Source organism: Phycodurus eques, chromosome 1 (genome assembly GCF_024500275.1).
Source record: "Phycodurus eques isolate BA_2022a chromosome 1, UOR_Pequ_1.1, whole genome shotgun sequence".
Lineage (NCBI taxonomy): Eukaryota > Metazoa > Chordata > Actinopteri > Syngnathiformes > Syngnathidae > Phycodurus > Phycodurus eques.
In genome coordinates, this window is record NC_084525.1 from 30173646 (window position 1) to 30197300 (window position 23655).

The following is a 23655-nucleotide window of genomic DNA, read 5'->3' on the forward strand; positions in this document are numbered from 1 at the left end:
ACACCAACCCATAATTATTTAGTCAAAAGAAAAATACAGGACAATGACGGAAAAAATTTATTTCAATGTACAAAATCGGCTTGACTTTAATCTTCATCTTCCTCCTCCTCTTCATCCTGGTTGATCTGGAAGTAGCGCAACTCATAGCTCTCCTTGGTGTTAGCCACCACACGCAACCAGTCGCGAAGATTGTTCTTTTTCAGGTACTTCTTGGTCAGATACTTTAGATACCTAAGAGACAAAACAAACGGTCACTTACACAACAGGTCTAACTTGAAGCAAAAGTATAGAAATATTTTTATTAATTTGTGACAAAGTGCGAAATTATTCGCACTTTGTCACACTATTTGCAATATAAGCCATTTGAGTGAATAAAATCTGAAGACATTGCTTGTGTATTTCCCCACCTTATCACAATGAATGCATTTGTCAAACAACCACATTACATGCCCCCCCCCAAAAAAAGTGAGGGTGATGTCAGACTGCATCCAGACTCCCCTTTTATAGCGATACCCCTCCATCAATGCTGTGTGTTTTCAGTACTGGAGATTTTAACTATTCTGACATTTATTAACGAGCAGTGTGCAATTCAGCCGATAATTAGTGAATAATTCTCCAAATGTGCTTGCTTCAGGCCATTTCTTTGTTCCTCCCAGTTGAAGTTTGTTAAAACTGACAAGACAATTGAAGCATCGATAAGGTAATTGTAAAACTTCAAACAGCAGCCCTGAGTGTTATATACTTCTAGTAATAGTAACTATTATGAAACGTGAAAAAAAATCTTGCAACAATTTTTCGCTATAGGCCGTCAGGCTCATGGGCTTTCCCGGCTGCGGGGAGCGGCGCATCGAGGAAGGTGAGACCTGATGCTGCTTGACGCCTAAATGAAGCATGCATATTTATTACTGTGACGTACGTTTGAAGTGCTGGTCGATGTGTTCTGCAATTCACATTAGTTCTTCCAGCAAGCTATCTGCCTTCAATGCATGAGCCGCTAAGCCTACATTTGTTGTCATGCTGAATGTTGGCACTGGCTCGAACCAAGGGAGTAACGAGCTAGTCATTTGGGCGTCCACAGCAAACATAAGTCAGGGCCTCCCCCAGCCCCCCTTATGTAATTAAGACCACTTTGTCCTGCTTTTAAAATCTGTTGCAATTATCTGACAGCTAAAGTTAGTCTAATATTTACAACTAAAAAGTCTGAAAACAAATCTACATAAAGTCCTTCTTGGGGATTATCAAATAAGTGAATCAATTGAACACTATTAACTGTAATTGATAACAGTAATCACAATTTAACAGTTTACCATTTCGACCGCTTTTACACTCACATCTTGATGAAAAGTGTCACTCGTATCACTCTCCACTTTATACTTGGCTGACACTGACAGCAGTGCTACTGCTACTAACAAGCGCATCATTATGCAGTATTACATTTTGACAAGGCATGAAGTTGAATCAATAAGTCAATATGCTACTGTGATTTTTACAGTTCAATAGTAAAATAAAGATTTGCTCATATATCAATTCATCATAACATTTAGGCCTGGCCTACAGAAAGGAGTTATTTGTTCACTATATCTGTTATGTTGGTTATACGATAGAATAATTTATTTCTTGTTTAGTGAATAATCCTGAAGATAAATAAAAATCACATGCTTTATCCCAATATTTGTTTAAAAGAAACGAGTATTTTTGTTATATCGTTCGGACTTACTCATGATTGATGACTAGGTCATTTTAACGATGCCAGCATCATTAAAGCTTATTGGCTTCCCAGTGACGAGGACTGGCTACGTGTGGCTAAAGGTTTAGTTACATAAGCAGGCGTGATGTTGTGGCTAACTATACCCAAGTGTGGCTAGGAGATTTTTATACTGTTTAGCCACAGCGGCTAAGAGGTTCCATGACTGATGTGCCAACCCTGATATAGACACACACACACACAAACAGTCCCCTCTGAAAGTATCAGATCAAAAGATGAATATGAGACAAAAGTTCAGAATTTCAGCTTTTTTTCCCATGGTAATTACATTTATATGTGTTAAACAACTCAGGACAGAGCACCTTTTGTTTGAAACCACCCACTTTTCGAGTGAGCAAATACTGGAACGTGACTATTTTCGATTGTTTAATCATACTTGCTTGCTTTGGGTTTAACCTGTGAAAACTGCATTTGCTGTTAAGCAAACATGAAGACCAGAGATCTGTCTATAGGAGAAAAACAAACCGTTTTGAAGCTGCGAGAAGAGGGAAAATCGATTAGAGCTATTGCACAAACATTGGGCATAGCAAATACAAAAATTTGCAATGTCCTGAAAAAGAAAATGGAGAAAGAAAGTCTCTACTAATGATCCAAAACACACAAGCTCCTCTGTGAAGCATGGTGGAGGTAATGTCATGGCTTGGGCTTGTATGGCTGCTTCTAGAACAGGCTCACTAGTCTTAATTGATGATGTAACTCATGATGGTAGCAGCAGAATGAATTCTGAAGTCTACAAAAACATTTTGTCTTGCAATTTACAGAAAAATGCATCTAAACTAATCGGGAGAAGCTTCATCATCAATCTCCGGACCTTAACCCAATATGGCATGCATTTTACCTCCTGATGACGAGACTGATGGGAAAACCCCCAGAAACAAACAAGAACTGAAAGAGGCTGCAGTAAAGGCCTGGAAAAGCATTTCAAATGAAGAATGGAACAGTCTCGTGAAGTCACCCTGAACTGTTTGCCAGCCAATTGCAGGGCACACACAACCATTCACACCTACGGGCAATTTAGATCAATCAACCTACCACGCATGTTTTTGGGATGTGGGAGGAAACCGGCGTGCCCAGAGAAAACCCACCCACATCCAAACTCCAAACAGGCGAGGCCGGGATTTGAATCCCGGTTCTCAGAACTGTGAGGCAGATGTGCTAACCAGTCAGTCACCGTGCCACCTAAATGTTATTCACTTTAAGTTAATTTGATAATGTCTGTTCCAATACTTTTGCTCACTTTAAAAGTGGGTGGTTTCAAACAAAAGGTGCTCTGTCCTGAGTTGTACACAGATGTAAATGCCATAAAACAAAAGCTGGAATTCTGAACTTTTTTTATCTGAAACCCAAATATCTTCAGTATACACCAAAAACAAAGGAATTGACCTTCCCGTTCCAATACCTTTGGAGGGCCTGTGTGTGTGTATATGTATACATATACACAGACACACACACACACACACAGGGATCTCATTTGACGTGCATCCTGAATCTGAGATGCGCAAAAATGAGCCAGACATATAAAGCATGGTGTATCTGCATCCAGAGACGCACAGCATTGCTTCCCCATGTATGCGTGTTGCTGAAGTGCCTCAGCGACTAGTTATCCACTAGTTATAAGTATGAGTCCTGTATGGCCAATGGTATTGGCTCCGTAGATGCACGCAAACGGGACCCTTCAATGACCAAGTCAACTATTCATTTATGGCTTAAAGTACTCAGGCGTAGGAAATCCGGAAATCTGGCGTATTATTTCTTTTTACAAGACTCGTCCTAAGTATGTGAGTGTTTTAAAAAAATAATAATAAATGCTGACGTGACATGCGAGCGAGTGCGGCAGATAGAGTTGTGCGTGCACCGTAAAAACATGTACAATACGGCTTGTAATTGTATGGCTCTTACATTTCACTCTCACTGCTACTGAGAGGGAGTTAGCTCACCAAGGGGGAAGGCAGCGCTGCTGTATTTATGGAATGATAACCCAGCCTACTCTTCTTCTGATTGGATGGCACCAAGACAGGACTCATAGTTAGTGGATAAGGAGTCGCTGAAGCACTTCAGCAACACACACATACGTTGGTAAGCAATGCTGTGCGTCTGCGGACGCAGATTGATCACACTTTATGCGTGCCTGCTCATTTTTGTGCGTCTCAGACGCGGAACGCACATCAAACAAGGTCCCTGCTGTTGTACTACATTTGGATTTTATTTAGGAATATTCGTGACCGTAACGGAACCTAATTGTGTGGTGTCAAGTATAGTGATAGACCGATATGGTTTTTTTCAGGGCCGATACCGATTATTAGTAGTCAAGGAGGCCGATAACCGAAAATTGGATCAGATGTTCGTTTTGCGGTGAAAAGGAAAATATTTGAAATAATAAAAACACCAACACTTCATTCAAATGCCTTTAAGCACATTTATTAAACAGATTTTCAGATTTGTAAAAAAAAAAAATTTGTCTCAGAAAATAGGTATGTTTGTGTTAAAATTCTACCAAAAAGTGCAGCGAACTCCCAGGATCAGTAGCATGTCTTACAAAGTTAAATGAAAACTAACAAATAAATAGCTCTCTAAAAATTTGTATTGTAAATAAACCTTCCCCAAATTTCAATATAATTGAAATGTTAGTTTTAGATTGGCTGGCAACCAGTTCAGGGTGTACCCCGCCTCCTGCCCGATGACCGCTGGGATAGGCTCCAGCACGCCCGCGACCCTAGTGAGGAGAAGCGGCTCAAAAAATGGATGGGTGGATGTTAGTTTTACATCATAATTATAATAATATTTGTTTAAAGTTCAAATCAGCAGCTTCTCTTCTAAACTTAACTGCATATTAAATAGTTCCCAAACAAAGTTTTATAAAGTCAATCAAAAAAGAGTTTGCGTTCTCACGTCCACCACTGGAGTGGGCCCCCAGATGGAGCCCATCCTTAACGCAGCTACTAGCCAGCAGGTCACCAGTGTGATGTGCCAGCAGAGAGCTGAACGTCTCATCAACACGGCTGCGTGTTCTCTCCATTGCCTATTGTGGGTGTTTCAGTCATTCTGATGTTATCATTGGCTAGTTCCCTATCAATTTAATTAGCAACCATTTTTCAAGTGGTTAAAGCTCCCCCCAGAACTACTAATATGGTTGACATGGCAAATTTGCAGCTAGCTGGGTGTTAGCCTGCGAGCTAACCTCTTTGCATTGTCTACTTGCGGGGATTTGCTCAAGGCAACTCAATGAGCTTTACATGATTGAAAGTAAATTGACTGTAAGCAAATTCACACGATTAAGACTATCAGGCACGTCTGCTGGGACTCCGAACGAGCAGAGCTGCCGCATGTTTTCTATATCTCTCTATAACTTTTATGGGCTCATTGGAATGTTACAAGTAGTTTTGTGTTGTAGAGGACTAGGATATATTTCAATTTAGGTAGCATCTGCTGCCATAACTTACCTTTGAAACATATTTTCTCCCTGGACCATTTTGAAAAAAATTATCTTCTCTGTCCCATGTGTGTGAGACAGAGGATTGTGCATGCATTGCACAGCTTATTGTACGCTGATTGGCTGTTACCCATGAAGTGGCTGTGCACAGGTAACCAATCAGGTGGTGCTCTGGGCGGGACAATTGTGGAGAGAGAAGTCACAGACAGCTAGGCTCACAGCGGCTGCATCAGAGCCTAAATAACCCAGTATTAAAGTTATCAGCCGTCGGATGAAAAAAAAGGGCAGATGCCGATATGCGGCAAAATGCCAAATATCGGCCCCGATAAACGGTCTATCACTAGTTGAGTGATTGGTTGTCGGTGTGACGCGTTACCTTTTAGAGAAGGGCACCTCTGAGGAGACTGTAATCTTACTCTTGCTCCTCTCGATGGACACCACACCTCCGCCGAGGTTGCCCGCTTTGCCGTTGACCTTGATGCGCTCCTGAAGGAACTGCTCCTGCAACCAAATTTTGCACAAAATTACACACTGGAAACTTTGGTTCTCAATGACCACATTGTATTTTATTTCCCAAATAAATCAAACAGATGGGCCAGGTCAAGTTACAATGTGGATGTAAAATATGGACAATAGCTTATTTTGATAATTCTCATGTCGAAATATATGTATACTTAACGATCCAATTATTTAAGAAAAACATCTACATGTATTTTGTGTAATTTTGTTAATCAAATTAAAACATTACATGAATTCACTAATATTTTTATTTCACTATATACAATGAATAAATTAACCAATTATTAAAAACAGGGGTGTCAAACAAATTTTTGTCATAGGCCACATCATAGCAGCTATGCCAGAGCTGTCAACCTATAAAAATTCAACTTCCAGAAGAATGTCCAAATTTCTCTGAATTTCCTGTTTTAATTATGTCTTTAATATTTTTCATTTTGTTTTTGTTACATCAATCTTGTAACGGCGGACGCAGTTGCAGCCTGAATCAAAGTACCAGTATAAGAGATTTCGACATTACATAAAAAATATCTGTCTATAGATTAATTCACATTTTTCCAATTCTGTCTTCAACCTTGGAAACAAAAAAACTAAAGCAATTACCGTATTTTCACAACCATAAGGCGCACTTAAAAGTCTAAAATTTTCTCCAAAATGGACGCCTTCTAATGCGGCTCGCCTTATGTGTGACTTTGATGAGCACTCCGCCTGACTGACTGGAAGCATTTCCTGCCATCACGCTCGTTCTATAGAGGAAAGGCGGACGTGACTGAGGACAGCATGCGGACGTAAAGGGGGAAGGAGGATGCTAAAGGCACACCCCCAGTAGGTATTTAGCGCCGGTATGTGAATTGTGCAAAACAACATCGGTTTGGCTAAGGATCCCTGAAAATGGCATCTACGAAGAGACACTCGTTACGAAGCACAGTTTAAACTGCAAGTTATCAGTTACGCGGAGGAACATGGGAATCGAGCAGCCGCGAGAGAATTCAAGATCAATTAATCCATGGTTCGCAAGTTGAGGAAGCAGGAAAACGAGCTTTGCCAAGTCAATACGACAAAGCTGAGTTTCCGCGGAAACAAGGCGAGGTGACCTGAGTTGGAAGACCAACTCGAGCAATGGATTAATGAGCAAAGAACAGCCGGGAGAAGCGTCTCGACAGTCACCATTCGACTGAGGGCAATAATGCTTGCAGAAGAAATGAAAATTGAACATTTTCAAGGTGGTCCGTCTTGGTGCTTTCGTTTTATGAAACAGCGCCCTCTATCCATCCGGGCAAGGACTATCGTGGCGCACCAACTTCCGGCGGATTACAAGGAAAAGCTGGCCATCTTCCGCTCCTACTGCAGTAAAGAGAGAGTTTTATGAGAGTGGCTGAGTGAGGTGTACGTAAAGAGATCATATGTTTTTTTCCACGCGTCACCGTCCCTGTTGATCTGTGACTCCATGTGCGCCCATCTCACAGCCGCTGTGATAAACCAAATGCAGCGAAGGAACTCCAACCGCTGGACATCGGTGTAAACAGGGCGTTCAAAGTCCAACTGCCTTGTGTCAACCGTCGAGACCTTCAAGTTCCTGGGAATTACAGTCTCTCAGGACCTGAAGTGGGCGACCAACATCAACTCCGTCCTCAAAAAGGCCCAGCAGAGGATGTACTTCCTGCGGCTTCTGAGAAAGCACGGCCTGCCACCGGAGCTGCTGAGACAGTTCTACACAGCGGTCATCGAATCGGTCCTGTGTTCTTCCATCACAGTCTGGTTTGGTGCTGCTACAAAAAAGGAAAAACTCCGACTGCAACGGACAATAAAAACTGCTGAAAGGATTGTCGGTACCCCCCTACCTACCCTTGAGGACTTGCACGCTGCTAGAACTAAGACAAGAGCGTGCAAAATCCTCTCGGACCCTCCGCACCCCGGTCACCAGCTCTTCCAGCTCCTTCCTTCAGGTAGGCGCTGCCGATCAATGCAAACTAGAACTAGCAGATATTCCAACAGCTTCTTCCCTCTTGCAATCAACTTCTTAGACACCTGACCTACAATTCCATTACAACATGCTGGCAATTTTTTGACTCGAGTTCGTTGTTACATTTCTGTGGGGCCAATTATGTATTACTCGTGCACTCACTGTAGTTGTCTCGCCATGCTGCACTATTTGCATATACTAGCCACTCATGCCAGAGTAGCATCTGCTCCATTTGCACACTGATTGAGGAGTATCTGTAACATTTGCACAACCAACATTGTCCCAGATTATTGCACTACTCGTCACTTTAAACCGCATACACTCCTTGAAGTCTCGGCGCCCTTTGCACAATGGTCATTGCACCGGACTATTGCAATATTAGTCATTCGAACTGCTCTACGTGCCAGAGGACTCTGCATCTTTTTGCACAATTGTCAAAAAAAAAAAAAAAAAAAAATGTACCAGCATTACCAGATAACTAGCAACCCTTTACTGCTCAGTGACAGATTTTTTTTTTTATGTCAATGTCTTTCTGTCTCCAAAGTGTTCTGTAAATTGACTGTCTGTTGTCGTACTAGAGCGGCTCCAACTACCGGAGACAAATTCCTTGTGTGTTTTTGGACATACTTGGCAAATAAAGATGATTCTGATTCATAAATTGCGAGCGGCGTGGGAGCGATGGATGACAGATGGCGAACAAAGCGTTACTAAGACTAGGAGGCAGCGCCGGGCGAGTTACGCCACAATTTATGAATGGATTGTGGATGCTTGGGCTAAAGTGTCTGCTTGGACTGTTGTTCGAGCTTTCGTAAAAACCGGCATCATTTCTGAGGAGCCGCACGGCAACGAGACTGACTCAAATAATGATGAGAGGGAACCCGGCATGTTTGATGGAGAACTTGCCCAGCTGTTCATTTGGGATAGATAAGATGAGGACTTTGATGGATTTGTGGATGAGGATTGATCAAAAAATAACATGAGTACATTGTTAAATACTTCAATAAAGTACAACCAAACTCAGTTTTGCTCCCGCTGCCTTTTTAAAAACATTGTTTTAGCGTGCATGCATGCTACTGTATGTTTTAAGCTAGCGTATGTTTTACCATACCAATAATACGGTGCGCCTTATGTATGTGTTAAATACAGAAATATACCCCGTAACTGAGACTGCTCCTTGTAATACGGTGCGCCCTATGGTCATGTAAATACGGTAATCAGATCTCAGACATCAAAATAAAAACTCAGCAATCTATTTTGCAAACAAACAAATAACACTGCTCATCAGACCCTTTCCAAACAATTTGAAAATCATGGAAAAGTCCATCCATCCATCCATTTTCTGTACCGCTTTGTCCTCACAAGGATCGCGGGCGTGCTGGAGCCTATATCATGGAAAGGTTTATTTCCATAATTCCATTCAAAAAGTTAAAATTTCATAGATGATGGATTCAGGGCCCACAATTAAAAAAATTTCAAGTGTTTGTTTATTTTTTTAGCCGGCACGGTGATCGACTGTTTAGCACATCCGGCTCACAGTTCTAGGGACCGGGGTTCAAATCCCAACCCCCGCCTGTGTGGAGTTTGCATGTTCTCCCCGTGCTCTAGGTGGGTTTTCTCCGGTTTCCTCCCACATCCCAAAAACATGCGTGGTAGTTTTATTGGAGACTCTAAATTGCCCGTAGGTGTGAATGTGAGTGTGAATGTTTGTTTCTATGTGCCCTGCAATTGGCTGGCGATCGGTTCAGGGTGTACCCTGCCTCCCGCCCGAAGATAGCTGGGATAGGCACCAGCACGCCCGCAACCCTAGTGAGGATAAGCGGTAAAGGAAATGGATAGATGGGTGGATGTTCATTTTTACATAATTTGGGCTTCCAGCTCATAAAACCTACAAAATCAGGAATTCAAAAAATTTTTAATACTCTGAAGAAGCAGCCCGAATTTTGCAGGCCATAAATGTTTTAAACTGAGTGTCACAGACTAATCATCTACTAAACTCACTAAACCTGCACAGGTTTCCCCAAGTGTCATTAAATTGCTTCAGTTTGGTTCAATTGTCTCAGTTGAGTTCAATATGGGGAAGACTGCTGACTTGATGGTTGTGCAGAAAACCATCATTGACACCCACCATAAGGAGAAAAGATCTCAAAAAGAAATTGCAAAAGAAGCTGGATGCTGACAGTGCGCTGTATCAAAGTACATTAACAGAGTATTAAGAAGAAGGGGTAAATGTGGCCGGAAAAGGTGCACAAGTGACAGGGACGACCGCACCTTTGAGAGGATTGTCAACCAACGGCGATTCAGAAATATGGGGGGCTTCATAAGGGGTGGACTGAGGCTGGTGTCGGTGCATCAAGAACCGCCACATACAGACATCTGCATAACATGGACTACAGCTGTAGAATTCCATGTGTCAAGCCACTCCTGAACCAAAAACAACGTCAGAAGCGTCTGTGCTAGGCTAAGGAGAAAAAGTACTGGTCTGTTGCCCAGTGGTCCTAAGTCCTCTTTTCAGATGAAAGGAAATTTTTCCATTTAATTTGGAAATGAATGTCCCAGAGTCTGGAGGAAAACTGGAGAGGCACAAAGGTCAAGCTGCTTAAAGTCCAGTTTTAAATTTCCACAGTCAGTTATAGTTTGGGGAGCCATGTCATTTGCTAGTGTGTGTCCACTGTCTTTCATCAAGTCCACAGTCAACACAGCTGTCTACCAGGAAATTTTAAAGCACTTTATGCTTCCTGCTGCCAACCAGCTTTTTGGAGACAATGATTTTATTTTCCAGCAGGATTTGGCACCTACCCACAAAGCCAAAACTACCAATACCTGTTTTAATCGCCATGGAATAACCGTCGTACTTGATCGGCCAGCAAACACGCCTGACTTGAACGCCATTTAAATTTAATGGGGTGTTGTCAAGAGGAAGATGAGGGAGCAGAAACCCTGAAATGCAGGCGATCTGAGGGCCAATATCAAAGCAACTTGGCCTACAATAACACCTGGACTGCACCAAAGGCTGATCACCTCCATGCCACGCTGCCTTGATGCTGTAATTAATGCAAAAGGAAGCCCAAACAAGTACTGAGGGTATATTATTTCAATACAGTTTTCAGGCAGCCAACATTTCTGCATTTAAGATCCGTTTTTCTTGGTCACATGAAATATTCTAATTTTGTAAAATACTGGATTTTTTTTTTTTTTTGTCTTTCTGCCATAATCATCAAAATTTAAACAAATAAAGGCTGGAAATATTTCACTTTGTTTCTCCCTGTTTGAAACGAATTATTGAAATAAATGGACTTTCGCTTGATACAAATGTTTTTTTGGCACACACCTGTCATTTCCCCACTTTAAGATCACCCAAAAAATGTAAATAGACAAATATAACCCAAATGAACTTAAAATGCTATTTTAAATGGTGACTTCATTTATTAAGGAAAATAAAACTACTCAAGGTTACCTGGCACTGTGTGAAAAAGTAATAGCCCCTAAACCTAAGAACTGGTTGCGCCATCCTCAGGAGCAACAACTGAAATCAAGTGTTTTCTAGAACTGGCACTAAGTCTTTCACATCTCTGTGAAGATATTTTGGCCCACGCTTCCTTGCAGAACTATTTGAATTCCGCAAAAATGGGAAGGTTTTCGAGCATGAACAGCCTTTTTAAGGTCATATGTATATGGTTTTTAAGGTTAATTTCAATCGGATTCAAGTCTGGACTTTGACTAGGCCACTCCAAAACCTTCATTTTGTTTTTTAGACTTTTAGAAGTTGACTTGCTGCTGAACATTCTCCTTCAGGATTTTATGTTAAAGATAAAAATTAATGGTTCCATCAGTCACAACAAGTTGTCCTGGTGCTGAAGGAGCTAAGCAGCCCAAGACCATCACACTACCACCACCATGTTTGAGTGTTGGTATGATGTTATATTTCTGAAATGCTGTGGTACATTAATGCCAGATGTAACGAGACACTCACCTTCCAATAAGCTCAACCTTTATCTCGTCAGTCCATATATTCTCACAAACGTCTTGGAATCATTCAGATGTTTTTTTTTTTGCAAAAGTAAGACGAGCCTTTATGTTCTTTTTGGTCAGCATAGTTTTCGCCTTGGAACTCTGCCATGGATGCCATTTTTCCACCGTCTCTTCCTTATTATTGTGTCATGAACACTGACCTTAACTGAGACAAGGGAGGCCTGCAGTTCTTTAGAAGTTGTCCTGAGTTCCTTTGTGGTCTCCTGGTTAAGTCATTGCTGTTCTCTTGTGAGAAATTTTGTAGGTCCGCCACTCCTGGGATGGTTCACCAGTGTTCCATGTTCTCTCCATGTGAGGATAATGGCTCTCCCCATGTTCGCTGGAATACTAAAGCTTTAAAAATGGCCTTTGTAACCCTTTCCATACTGATAGATGTCAATTACTTTATTTCCCGACTGTTCTGGAATTTCTTTGGATTGTGTCATTTTGTTGCAGCTTTTTTAGATATTTTGTCAGACTTGGTTTTGTCGGGACAGATTCTGTTTAAGTAATTTCTTGATTGAACAGATCTGGAAGTAGTCACTCAGGTGTAATCAGTGAAAAGTAACCAAAAACAGTGATTAGCCACATTTAATTCATGATTTAACAAAGGGGTAATTAATTTTTCACACAGGGCCAGGTAACTTTTAATAGTTCTTTTTCCTTAATAAATGAAATCACCATTTAAAACAGCACTTTTAAGTTCACTTGGATTATATTTGTCTGATATGTATATTTGTTCGATGATCTTAAACATTAAAATGAGGAAACTATACAAAAATATAAGAATTTGAAAAGGGGGCCAATACTTTTTCACAGCACTGTAAATTAATACTGCAATATATACCATTACCCTTGAAGGGATGCAATTTATACCTCGATATGGATTTTAGGTCATATCACCCACCCCTAGCGATAACATGTTCGACGTGGCTTGGGGAGTTTTTGACGACGCACTTAGTTTGGTAGTCTGGGTCTTGTCGATGACGTGATTTCCATCTCTGTTCTCAAACGAGTAGCTTGCTTCCTGCGGACCTAAAACAGCTTGGAGGTTCTGTAATTTCAGTATTTTGTTTTGGGTTTTTTTAAAGGTCCGAGGCTTGTTTCCTTCTCTATCTTTGCATAATTTAACTAGCATTAGCGATAGCTACAGTTTTGCTCACTCCGGTCGGAATGCCCTCTTGATAATGTTACTGTGGGGTGGCCCAGAGGGCAAACTTTGCCCAGCCCCACTGTAATAGGTCGTGCAATAAGCAAAAACTTACAAAGTTGGCGGCGTCCATGATGCCATCTTCAACAGGATGGGTGCAGTCCAGTGTGAACTTCAGGACCTGCTTCTTCTTCTTACCACCTTTCCCAGTGTTCTGCTTCTTTTGCTTCAATGAAAAGAAAAGGGAAAAAAACTATTACATGCGTATTCTGCATAGAGCAGTGTTTCTTAACCTTGTTGAAGGTACGGAACCCCGCAACTTTCATCTGAAGTTCACTGAACCCTTCCCAATTTGAAAAATAAAATATTGCTCATTTCAAATTTAAAACAGGTATATATTTTATTGTCTGTGTAGATTCTCAGTCATCCAGATTATGCACAAAATGTACTGCGCATCGGTTGCACACAAAATCATTGTGATTAAAGAACAAAACCAACAAAACATGAATTTCACACACAAAAAAAAAAACTAAATTACATGAATATTTACTGTAAGTGAATGTGAATTTTGCTGTTGCCATTCCACTTGGTAAGTGCCACTCTCAATGGACTTCGTATATACAACACTAAACGCAGTTAATTTTTTGCACCACCACTATTTTGAGGATTTTTAAGCGATCGTTTACAAGGGTTTTATACATTATAATTACTTACTGTAATGCCCTTTCATGTGGGAAAGGAGAATGAGTCACCGATTGACTGTTTATTAAATGCTGGGATAGTAAATCACACAATACTGAGTAAGTAAAGTAGCCCTGCTGCAATTCGTGAAAATCCATGACTCATGTTCAAATTGTGCATGTTACAGAGACTTACTGTAATATATACAGCAGCTGAAATAAGTCTTTAACAGGTCACCATTTTGCTCACTCAATATACTTCCAAAGGTGTTATTGACCTGAAAACTTCACCAGATGTTGGGAAAATGTGAAAGAACACAGGGAAAAAGTATTGAACACAAAGGGAGGTGCAAAATGGCATGGAAACCCAAGACAACACCTAAAATCTATCAATAATCAAACCGCAATCCAGCCCCTTGTCAGTGCAAATGAATATCAGCTGGTTAAGTCCTAATTGATGGCCTACAAAAAGGTCGCATTGCCAAGGAGTGAGTCAAGACACATCTCATGATGGGTAAGAGCAGAGAGGTGTCAAGATCATGGCAAAGTAATTGTTGCAAAACGATGGCACGGGTTACAGGCGCATATCTAAGCTTCTGAATGTTCCAGTGAGCACGGTTGGGGCCATAATACGTAAGTGGAAAGCCAACCATACCACCATAAATTTGCCTCGATCAGGTGTTCTTCGCAAGATTTATGACAGATGAGTGCAAAGAATAATCAAGAGTGTTGCCCAAGAGCCAAGGACCACCTGTGGAGAGCTTCAAAAATACCTAAAATTAGCAAATACTGTTGTCACAAGGAAAGCAGTGAGTAACGTACTCCGCCACCATGACCTTTATGCACGCTCAGCATGCAAGACCCCATTGCTGCAAAAAAACATGTCAAAGCTCATTTATAGTTTGCTGAACAACATTTGGACAAGCCAGTTAAATACTGGGAGAATATAGTCTGGTTGGATGAGAGCAAAATGTAACTGTTTGGATGTCATAATGCACACCACGTTTTGAGGAGAAATGGCACTGCACATCACCCTAAAAACACCATACCAAAAGTGAATTTCGGAGGTGGGAACATGATGGTGTTGGCTTTACAGCAAATGGCACTGGTAAAGTTCACATTATTGAAGGAAGGATGAATGACGTGTTAAATACTTATTCCAGCCGCTGTATACCTTTTTAAGAATAAAATGTATGTCTGTTTTTCAATGACGACTTTGGCCTACTACACTATTTTAATGTTGGTCATGATGGTGGTATTTAAAAAAATTAAATTAAACACCTCACTGATCTCGGGGTAGTGATTCTCAAAGTGTGGTACACGGGCCCTCTCCAGTGGCACACCAACTCCAGTTACGTTGTATTTAACTTTTGTTCAATACATTTGCATCTTATCTTTAATAAGTATTGTTTTTAACCATTTATTTATTTACAACTTTTATTTGACTTTTAAGAGTGCAATACATTTTAACAGAACATTTTTAAATTCCCTATATTAAAGCACATCATTAATGTTCAAACTGTGTTGTACTGGCTTTATATGCTTTTAGGAATATAATCTGTCTTGTTATTGGTGAACACCTAGGCCTACTTCGCTACTGTAATTTGTCATGGTGGTGGAAAGGTAAGTTGTTTTTTTTTTTAGGTGGTACCTACCTGGTCTGAGAGCCACTAACGACATCTCGTTACACAGATATTCAAATTTAAAATTATAATTTTTATTTCACACCCTTTACAATGCCTTACTATGTGGAAAAGGTGGAGTTGGTCTAACTTGGTGAGTAACAATGTCATATCATAAAACTAATATAGAATTTAGGACAAGCGACGACGGTGCATCCTTGTCGAATGCAACTACTCGTTAGGTTGCCGACAGTTAGCTCAACGACGTTAAAGCAGCATTAGGGACTCTGGAATGACACAAACAATGCTTTAAAAACACACACACACACACACACATTGTCATTAACACTCATTGCAGCGCTGTTTAGGGGCGCGTTTAGTCAATCCGGTCGTTTCTGATTAGAGGCCAAAACAGGACAGTCGAGTCCAAAACGTGGTGAGTTTAGGAAGCAGAAGCTATAACGTTAGCAACGGGCCGCAAAAATAACTGAGCTACTTATGAGCTCGTTAATAGGCCTCCTCAAATACTATGTTTAGACACTGACCATTGTTAGACAACAATGACAACGGCCTCGTGGTCATTTTCCAGTTTGACACGGGACAAGCAACAGTTTGAGTAGATTGTTGACACGCGTTTCTACTCACAATGGGCGCCATGGCGAAGAAGCTCGCAGAGAGAGCGAGCGGGGACTGCGCATGCGTTTACAATGCCAACAAGTCAATTGTCGAATCATTGATTCCATCTACAATCCAAGGAGACATTACTTCTTTTTTTCTGGACTTATTGCACACTCGTGTACTTTCAAAATTCCAGAAAAGTGCGAACGTACACGAAGCGTGTTATCAGTAAGGCGTAGTTATATCACTTATAATGAAAAGTGTGATCAATCTGGGATAGCTTGACGTTACCTCATGAAATGAATGCGAATAAACTCCAAATGATTCAGTCAAACAATATATTGACAAGAACGCTAATAAGATGCTGTGGGTATATGAATACTTTCACTCTTGTCCTTCTTTATGGAATGCAACACGATTACCAGCGTATAATTCTTCTTCTTTTCCTTTCGGCTTGTCCCTTTAGGGGTCGCCACAGAGCGACATCCTTTTCCATCTCCTGCATCCTCCTCTCGAACACTAACTTCCCTAATGTCTTCCCTCACGACATCCATCAACCTTGTCTTTGGTCTTCCTCTAGCTCTCTTGCCTGGCAGCTCCATCCTCATCATCCTTCTACCAATATACTCACTATTTCTCCTCTGGACGTGTCCAAACCATTGAAGTCTGCTCTCTCTAACTTTGTCTCCAAAAAAACATCGAACCTTGGCTGTCCCTCTGATGAGCTCATTTCTAATTTTATCCAACTTGATCACTCCGAGAGCGAAGCTCAACATCTTCGTTTCCGCCACCTCCAGCTCTGCTTCCTGTTGTCTCTTCAGTGCCACTGTCTCTAATCCGTACATCATGGCTGGCCTCACCCCTGTTTTATAAACTTTGCCCTTCATCCTAGCAGAGACTCTTCTGTCACATAACACAACTGAAACCTTCCTACGCCCGTTCCAACCTGCTTGGACCCGTTTCTTCACTTACTGACCACACTCACCATTCCTCTGGATGGTTGACCCCAAGTATTTAAAGTACTCCACCCTTGCTATCTCTTCTCCCTGTAGCCTCACTCTTCCCCCACCACCCCTCACATTCATGCTAATCAGAATCAGAATCAGAATCATCTTTATTTGCCAAGTATGTCCAAAACACACAAGGAATTTGTCTCCGGTAGTTGGAGCCGCTCTTGTACAACAGACAGTCAATTTACAGAACACTTTGGGGACATAAAGACATTGACAAAAAACAATGGTGCAAAAAGATGCAGAGTCTTCTAGCACTTAGAGCAGTTCGAATGACTAATATTGCAATAGTCCGGTGCAATGACCATTGTGCAAAGGGCGCCGAGACTTCAAGGAGTGTATGCGGTTTAAAGTGACGAGTAGTGCAATGTTGGTTGTGCAAATGTTACAGATACTCCTCAATCAGTGTGCAAATGGAGCAGATGCTACTCTGGCATGAGTGGCCAGTATATGCAAATAGTGCAGCATGGCGAGACAACTACAGTGAGTGCACGAGTAATACATAATTGGCCCCACAGAAATGTGACAACGAACTCAATATATTATATATATATATATATATATATATATATATATATATTCTGTCTTACTTCGGCTAATCTTCATTCCTCTGCTTTCCAGTGCATGCCTCCACCTGCTCCCTGCTTTCACTGCAAACAGGAAGGGGCTCAGGGCTGATCCCTGATGCAGTCCCACCTCCACCTTAAATTCGTCTGTCACACCTACGGCACCCCTCACCGCTGTTCTGCTCCCCTCGTACATGTCCTGTATTATTCTAACATACTTCTCTGCCGCTCCAGACTTCCGCATGCAGTACCACAGTTCCTCTCTGGGTACTCTGTCATGGCTTTCTCTAGATCTACAAAGACACAATGTAGCTCCTTCTGACCTTCTCTGTACTTTTCCATCAACATGCCTCCATCTTTCTAACTATTCCTCCAGCTGCTCCCTGCTTTCACTGCAGATCACAATGTCATCTGCAAACATCATGATCCACGGGGATTCCAGTCTAACCTCATCTGTCAGCCTATCCATCACCACGGCAAAAAGGAAGGGGATCAGGGCTGATTCCTGATACAGTCTGACCTGTCGTAGGCTTTCTCGAGATCTACAAAGACACAATGTAGCTCCTTCTAACCTTCTCTGTACTTCTCCATCGACATCCTCAAGGCAAATAATGCATCTGTGGTACCATTTCTAGGCATGAAATCATACTGTAGCTCGCAAATACTCACTTCTGTCCTGAGTCTAGCCTCCACTACTCTTTCCCAAAACGTCATTGTGTGGCTCATCCCTATGTTCCTGCCTCTTCTGGAAAAAAGTGTTCACTACAGCCATTTGCATCCTTTTTGCAAAGTCTACCACCATCTGTCCCTCCAAGTTCCTTTCCTGGATGCTGTACTTACCAATCACTTCTTCATCACCTCTATTTCCTTCACCAACATGTCCATTACAATCTCCACCAATCACAACTCTCTCTCTCTGTCTGGGATGCTCCGAACTACTTCGTCTAGCTCCTTCCAGAATTTCTCTTTCACCTCTAGGTCACATCTTACCTGTGGGGCACAGCCACTAATCACATTATACATAACACCCTCAATTTCAAGTTTCAGCCTCATCACTCGATCTGATACTCTTTTCAACTCCAAGACATTCTTAGCCAACTCTTCTTTTAAAATAAGCCCGACTCCATTTCTCTTCCCATCTACACCATGGTAAAAGAATTTAAACCCTGCCTCTAAACTTCTAGCCTTACTGCCATTCCACCTGGTCTCCTGGACACACAATATATCAACCTTTATCCTAATCATCATGTCAACCAAAACCCGAGATTTTCCTGTCATAGTCCCAACATTCAAAGTCCCCACATTGTTCTAGGCGCTGTGCTTTCCGCTCCTCTTTCTGCCGCAGAACCCGCTTTCCACCTCTTCTTCTTCGACCCACAGTAGCTGAATTTCCAACAGCGACCTGCAGGATGACGCCGCCGGTGGCGGACGTTGTTAACCCAGGGCCTTGACCGATCCGGTATGGAATTCTTTGGATGAACGCTCATATTTGTTTGGCAAAGTTTTAAGCCGGATGCCCTTCCTGACGCAACCCTCTGCGTTTATCCGGGCTTGGGACCGGCCCACAGTTTGCACTGGCTTGTGCCCCCCATAGGGCTGCATTATTTATTGCACAAATGAATGGTCACCGCATTTTGCTTATACTTTTGCTTTCTAATTTATTTATTGACATTTGCAGAGCCACCCAACTCTTGGACTTCATCCATCAATTTTCCGAACCATTTATCCTCACTTGGGTCGCGGGGATGCTGCCACCTATCTCAGATGACTTCGGGCAAGAGGCGGGGTACACCCTGAACTGGTCGCCAGCCAATCGCAGGACACAGACAACCATTCACACTCACATTGGCACCTATGGACAGAGTCTTCAATCAACCTACAATGCATTTTTTTGAATATGGGAGGAAACCAGAGTAACCGGAGAAAACGCACACAGGAACAAGGTGAGAATGCAAACTTTGAACATGGAACCTCAGAACTGTGAGGGAGATGTGCTAACCAGTCACCCACCATGCCACCTTTGGAATTCAGATTTTCTTAAAAGTTTCGTCAAATACCACTATGTGAATGACAAAATCATTTTATTAACTCATCTATGCAAACATATTATTGTTTCAGTATTGGAAGCTGTAAACAAATGGCGTGAAGTCAACACTTACTGAAGTCTCAAATTTAATAATACATTATACAGAAATAAAACCATACAAATGAGAAGAACCCTTAGTAGGTATGAGGCCTACTCATAAAAAGCCAAAGATAAAGTTTATTACAACAAATGATGTGACTGTGTGATGGTTTTTAGCCTGAGTGAAGGTCATAAAATGGATTACAACTCAACTTTACTGTGAATTCAGTCTTTGACCACCTGACTGTTCTGAATGCAGTGTTACCAACATTTATTTCAACAGCCCTACAGACCAACATTGCTCTGGATGGGGTGAAATTGACAAAATGGATGCAGGCAATCAGTTAAAAAAAAAATTAAAAAAAAATAATAGAAAAAAAAATTGTCAACTCCAATATTTTTTTCAAACATTGCTACATATGAGAGGTCCGTAAAAAAATATTCCAAAAACATAGGGCAGTGCTTAGCATCATCTGTGCAGAGCACGAGGATGTCAGACTGGACCTGCCGCTTTGAAGCCTTCCTTTGTTGTAATGTTCTCAACCTCTCATCATCGGATGGGTGTGCGCTCAGTGCTCCCGATTTGAAAGTGGTGGCTGACTGAATGCCATCTGTGCATGTTAGGGTGAATTGTCATCTTCCTAGGTAGCCCTAGTGCCTTTCCAGGCTGAAATGTCACAATTCACAAATATAAATGGCGAAAAATGTGCAGAACCGAGCATAAAAAAAGTGGGTGAGAAAAGCCAGCTACAGAGGTAGTAACAGCATCAGATCCAGTTCTGTGGAAGCAAGACAGCCGGTACAGAAAATAAAACAAAAAAAGGCATGTCAAGGAGCATCTAATTGCAATCTGACTTGACATGCTGGGATGATGTGTGTAAAGAAACGGGTGATATTTGTATGCAATCCCTTTTTTGCCAGCTAACTATGTTAATGCCTGTAAGTCCTTCACAATGCTGTTGTCTCCCTATACAGATACCATCCACTCTCTATTGACACCTGGTTGTTGTTTAACAGCTAGCATGGTCAAAGCATGCAAACAAGTGCTACTAGAGTACACGCAAAGATGGTTAAAGGTTTTGGTCTCTCTAACTGGATTGTAGATTTTCGTCAAGTAAAAGCAGTCCACTTGCTTGCTGGACTGTGCTCACTAGTGGGTCAGCTCGCAGAATTCTTTGCGACCACGCAGACACAACAGTCTGGCCTGCTTTTTGAGTCAAGTACACTCCTCAAGAGTTGCGGTCCTACTAGTTGACACGGATGCCTGAGATGAAGGGCAGCCCGGTGGGAACCCGCTTCTTGTACTCCACGTATTCCTCAGCAAAGAAATTGATGAGAGAAATCTCCTCCTCCTCAATCCGCTCCCGAAAGAACCTCCAGCTGGCGATGGTGTAGCCCAGTGTACATACTGGGTTGCACAGCACCACCTACAGCGAACAGTAATACAACTGGTTAGCTACCATTTTATCCAACAAGGCCTGACCCAAAAAAACACTCTTTCAAATGACTTCAAATCACTGTGAAACCCAACATAGTGTTTTTTTCCCAACAAATATAAAAATAATTCTTATATTTAAGATTAGGTTAGTTCGGTATGCTTTTTATCATTTGAATTAATTCATACATTGAGTATAAACTCTCAATACACATATATGACAACAGTTGCAGTACTGATAATACATGAGCATTTATGATAATCAGACCTGTGTTCCAATGCTCCAGTAGAACCAGCCCACATAGGAGGGGTGTCGAAAGAAAGCGTAGACCCCACTGGTGACCAGCACGTGACTGTAAGCCTTTTCGTTCTGGACAATGTGGTTGAAGTTGGAGCCGGCTGTCAACATTGCTGCCTTGCGGAGGGCCTCGCCACACAACACCATGAGTAGACCCATGAAGCTCAACCAGCTCAGCTGCTTCAGCTCTGAAAGACAAGTCAAACAGGAATTCAGAACATGTTTAATAACAGCTTTTGACACTACAAAATTTTCATCTTTGAACAATTATAATTGACCAAATACTCTCTTGCTTATTGGAATGTATGAAACAAAATGCACAACTATGAATTAAGCTCTTCTTTTGAAAGATACAAAGCTGGCAATGTAATTTCGTAAATTTGCCCTATACACACAGCTAACTAAGATTGTTGTACGAGTGTATTTTACAGCAGACAGTTATACTAAAAAGACGACAGACGATACATTATATTGGTGTTTTTTTTTTTGTGTGCAGCCAGTCGCATTCCAGATCGCTCTTGGTGGTCAGGTACTATTTGGGTACATGCAATTACACGCAAAAGCGCAAATTACCCACGAGGTCAGTTTAAGCAGCACCACGTTTATGGTTATGATGGTAGTCTATGATTAATGGTTTTGATTTTATAGGACCAAAAATGTAATAGAAATAAATACGATTATATTTGTCTAAGAAAAATAGTCACAGTGTGCCCCCTAATGAGTACGAGCGGTATAGAAATGGATCATGGATGGCTAAAAGGCAATATAAGGAGAACTGAAAGACATTTTTAGCAAATGATTTTGTCATTTTATTTATTATTGTTTTTTTGTTTTGCTTTAGTGAGGTAAGAGAAGCGTTCAACAGAAAGTTGGCCTCATCTTTAATATCTTGTTTCAGGTGTTTGCATCAAATTGCATTAATGTTTTAAAAAGTCAATTCACACTTCTCCAGTTGTTTTGGTGAACTTAACACATGACCTTTCAGAGAGTGATATAGCAATATCAAAAATTACTACTAGTTGTAATGTATAACTACTACTAGTAACTCGTAATATTTTACATTCCGGAGCTACTTGCCCAATGCACACCGACCTGGAAATGTTCGATTTTCCACAGTGAACTCAAGCCAAGATGAGACAGCAGCCAGCGTATACTCCACACTGTGGTTAAGCAGGAACGAGTCCAGTGACAGGCTGCGAGGGTTAATAATAGCCGTCACCAAGTACTCGGAGTAATGGAAGAACGCCAGCGAGCACATATACCTGCACAGAGGTGACAGCACTACACATGTTTAAGCTCTAACCAGCAAACACATTGCAACACATAATGCAGGGTCTTAAAGAAGGAGAACCTGCTAGTAATGCTCAAACTACGGGATTGAATTTCAAAGGGGACATAATATGGAACATTGACTAATTAATTGTGCCCACTGCCTACCAACCAATCATGTGTGAAATTTCACAACCAAGTAAATATTTTGCTACCTGCTTATTACTATAGATCTGTGAGCAAGCTGTTCTACACTTCCGCCCCACTGTTACGGCTCAGCTGGATAATAATCTACTTAATAACCACTGATGATTGCTCTGTGAAGTTGTTGTAGATACTGTGGCAGGGGGGTATTTGTGTTTGGTAAGCATGCGTGCAGGTACAGGAGCACCACTGTACATTTTTTAAACAAGGATTCCATGATAAAGGCATAGCTCTCTCAAACTTTATAAAATATTCACTTACATACCAGCCAAAATGTGTCCAAGTGGTTTCGGTACAGCTTATAATTAGACCACAACCAAAAATGACTCCAAGAAAGCAGGCTCTTACTGCAACCTAAAACAAACAAGACAAAGTTTGTTCTTCTGTGAAGTTTGAAGTAATTCTGACGAACTGCTTGCTCTCAGTTTGATTATGAAAATGTGATGCTTTTCTATTTCACTTATGGCCTAAAATCTACGACTTTAAATTTATGTTCGGCATTTCGTCTAAAGACACTGAAACATTTGTCAAGGGCCTTAAATCAAAATAAATAGTAATGTCTGTAGGTCACTGCAGCTCGAAACGCCACCATAACACCAGCTGTCTCGTTCTACTTGAGCTGCTAATAGGATTAACAACGTGGACCGCTATTGCAGTACTCGCTAGCGGTCTAAAATGTGGCACGTAACACAAATTCGCATTCGAAGGTACTTGAATTCTTCATTCCTTATAAAACATAACTAGAATGAAAGTTCGCTAGCTAGCCTTGACGCTTACCTTGTACAGAGGTCCCCTGCATATGACTAACAGGAGGCCATTGATAACTGCAATATGCAAACAAATTGCTATTTTTCCAGGAGTTTCCGTCAGGTAATCGAAGACCCAGTCAAGGTGACCAAAGTAGGATCTCACCAAAGGTATTATCACAACGCTGAGACCTAGTATAAAGCTCTTAATACTTACAGCTCCCTCAAGTACCAACTTACTCCCTGCCAT

At 41.4% G+C, this 23655-nt stretch overlaps 2 protein-coding genes across 2 annotated transcripts; both read right to left on the reverse strand.

Annotated features, from left to right (window-relative positions):
- Positions 1 to 44: 44 nt before the first annotated feature.
- LOC133408240 (large ribosomal subunit protein eL22) lies at positions 45 to 15819 on the reverse strand. Its single transcript, XM_061686840.1, has 4 exons — positions 15780 to 15819; positions 12948 to 13058; positions 5572 to 5696; positions 45 to 231 (listed from the first exon to the last, which is right to left on the reverse strand). Exons 1-4 carry the CDS (start codon positions 15789 to 15791, stop codon positions 87 to 89), a joined length of 393 nt encoding a protein of 130 aa, XP_061542824.1. The 5' UTR covers positions 15792 to 15819; the 3' UTR covers positions 45 to 86.
- Positions 15820 to 19392: 3573 nt separating this feature from the next.
- Positions 19393 to 23655, reverse strand: icmt (isoprenylcysteine carboxyl methyltransferase). The gene is made up of 5 exons (XM_061699957.1): positions 23437 to 23655; positions 22925 to 23013; positions 22279 to 22448; positions 21157 to 21374; positions 19393 to 20880 (listed from the first exon to the last, which is right to left on the reverse strand). Exons 1-5 carry the CDS (start codon positions 23653 to 23655, stop codon positions 20701 to 20703), a joined length of 876 nt encoding a protein of 291 aa, XP_061555941.1. The 3' UTR covers positions 19393 to 20700.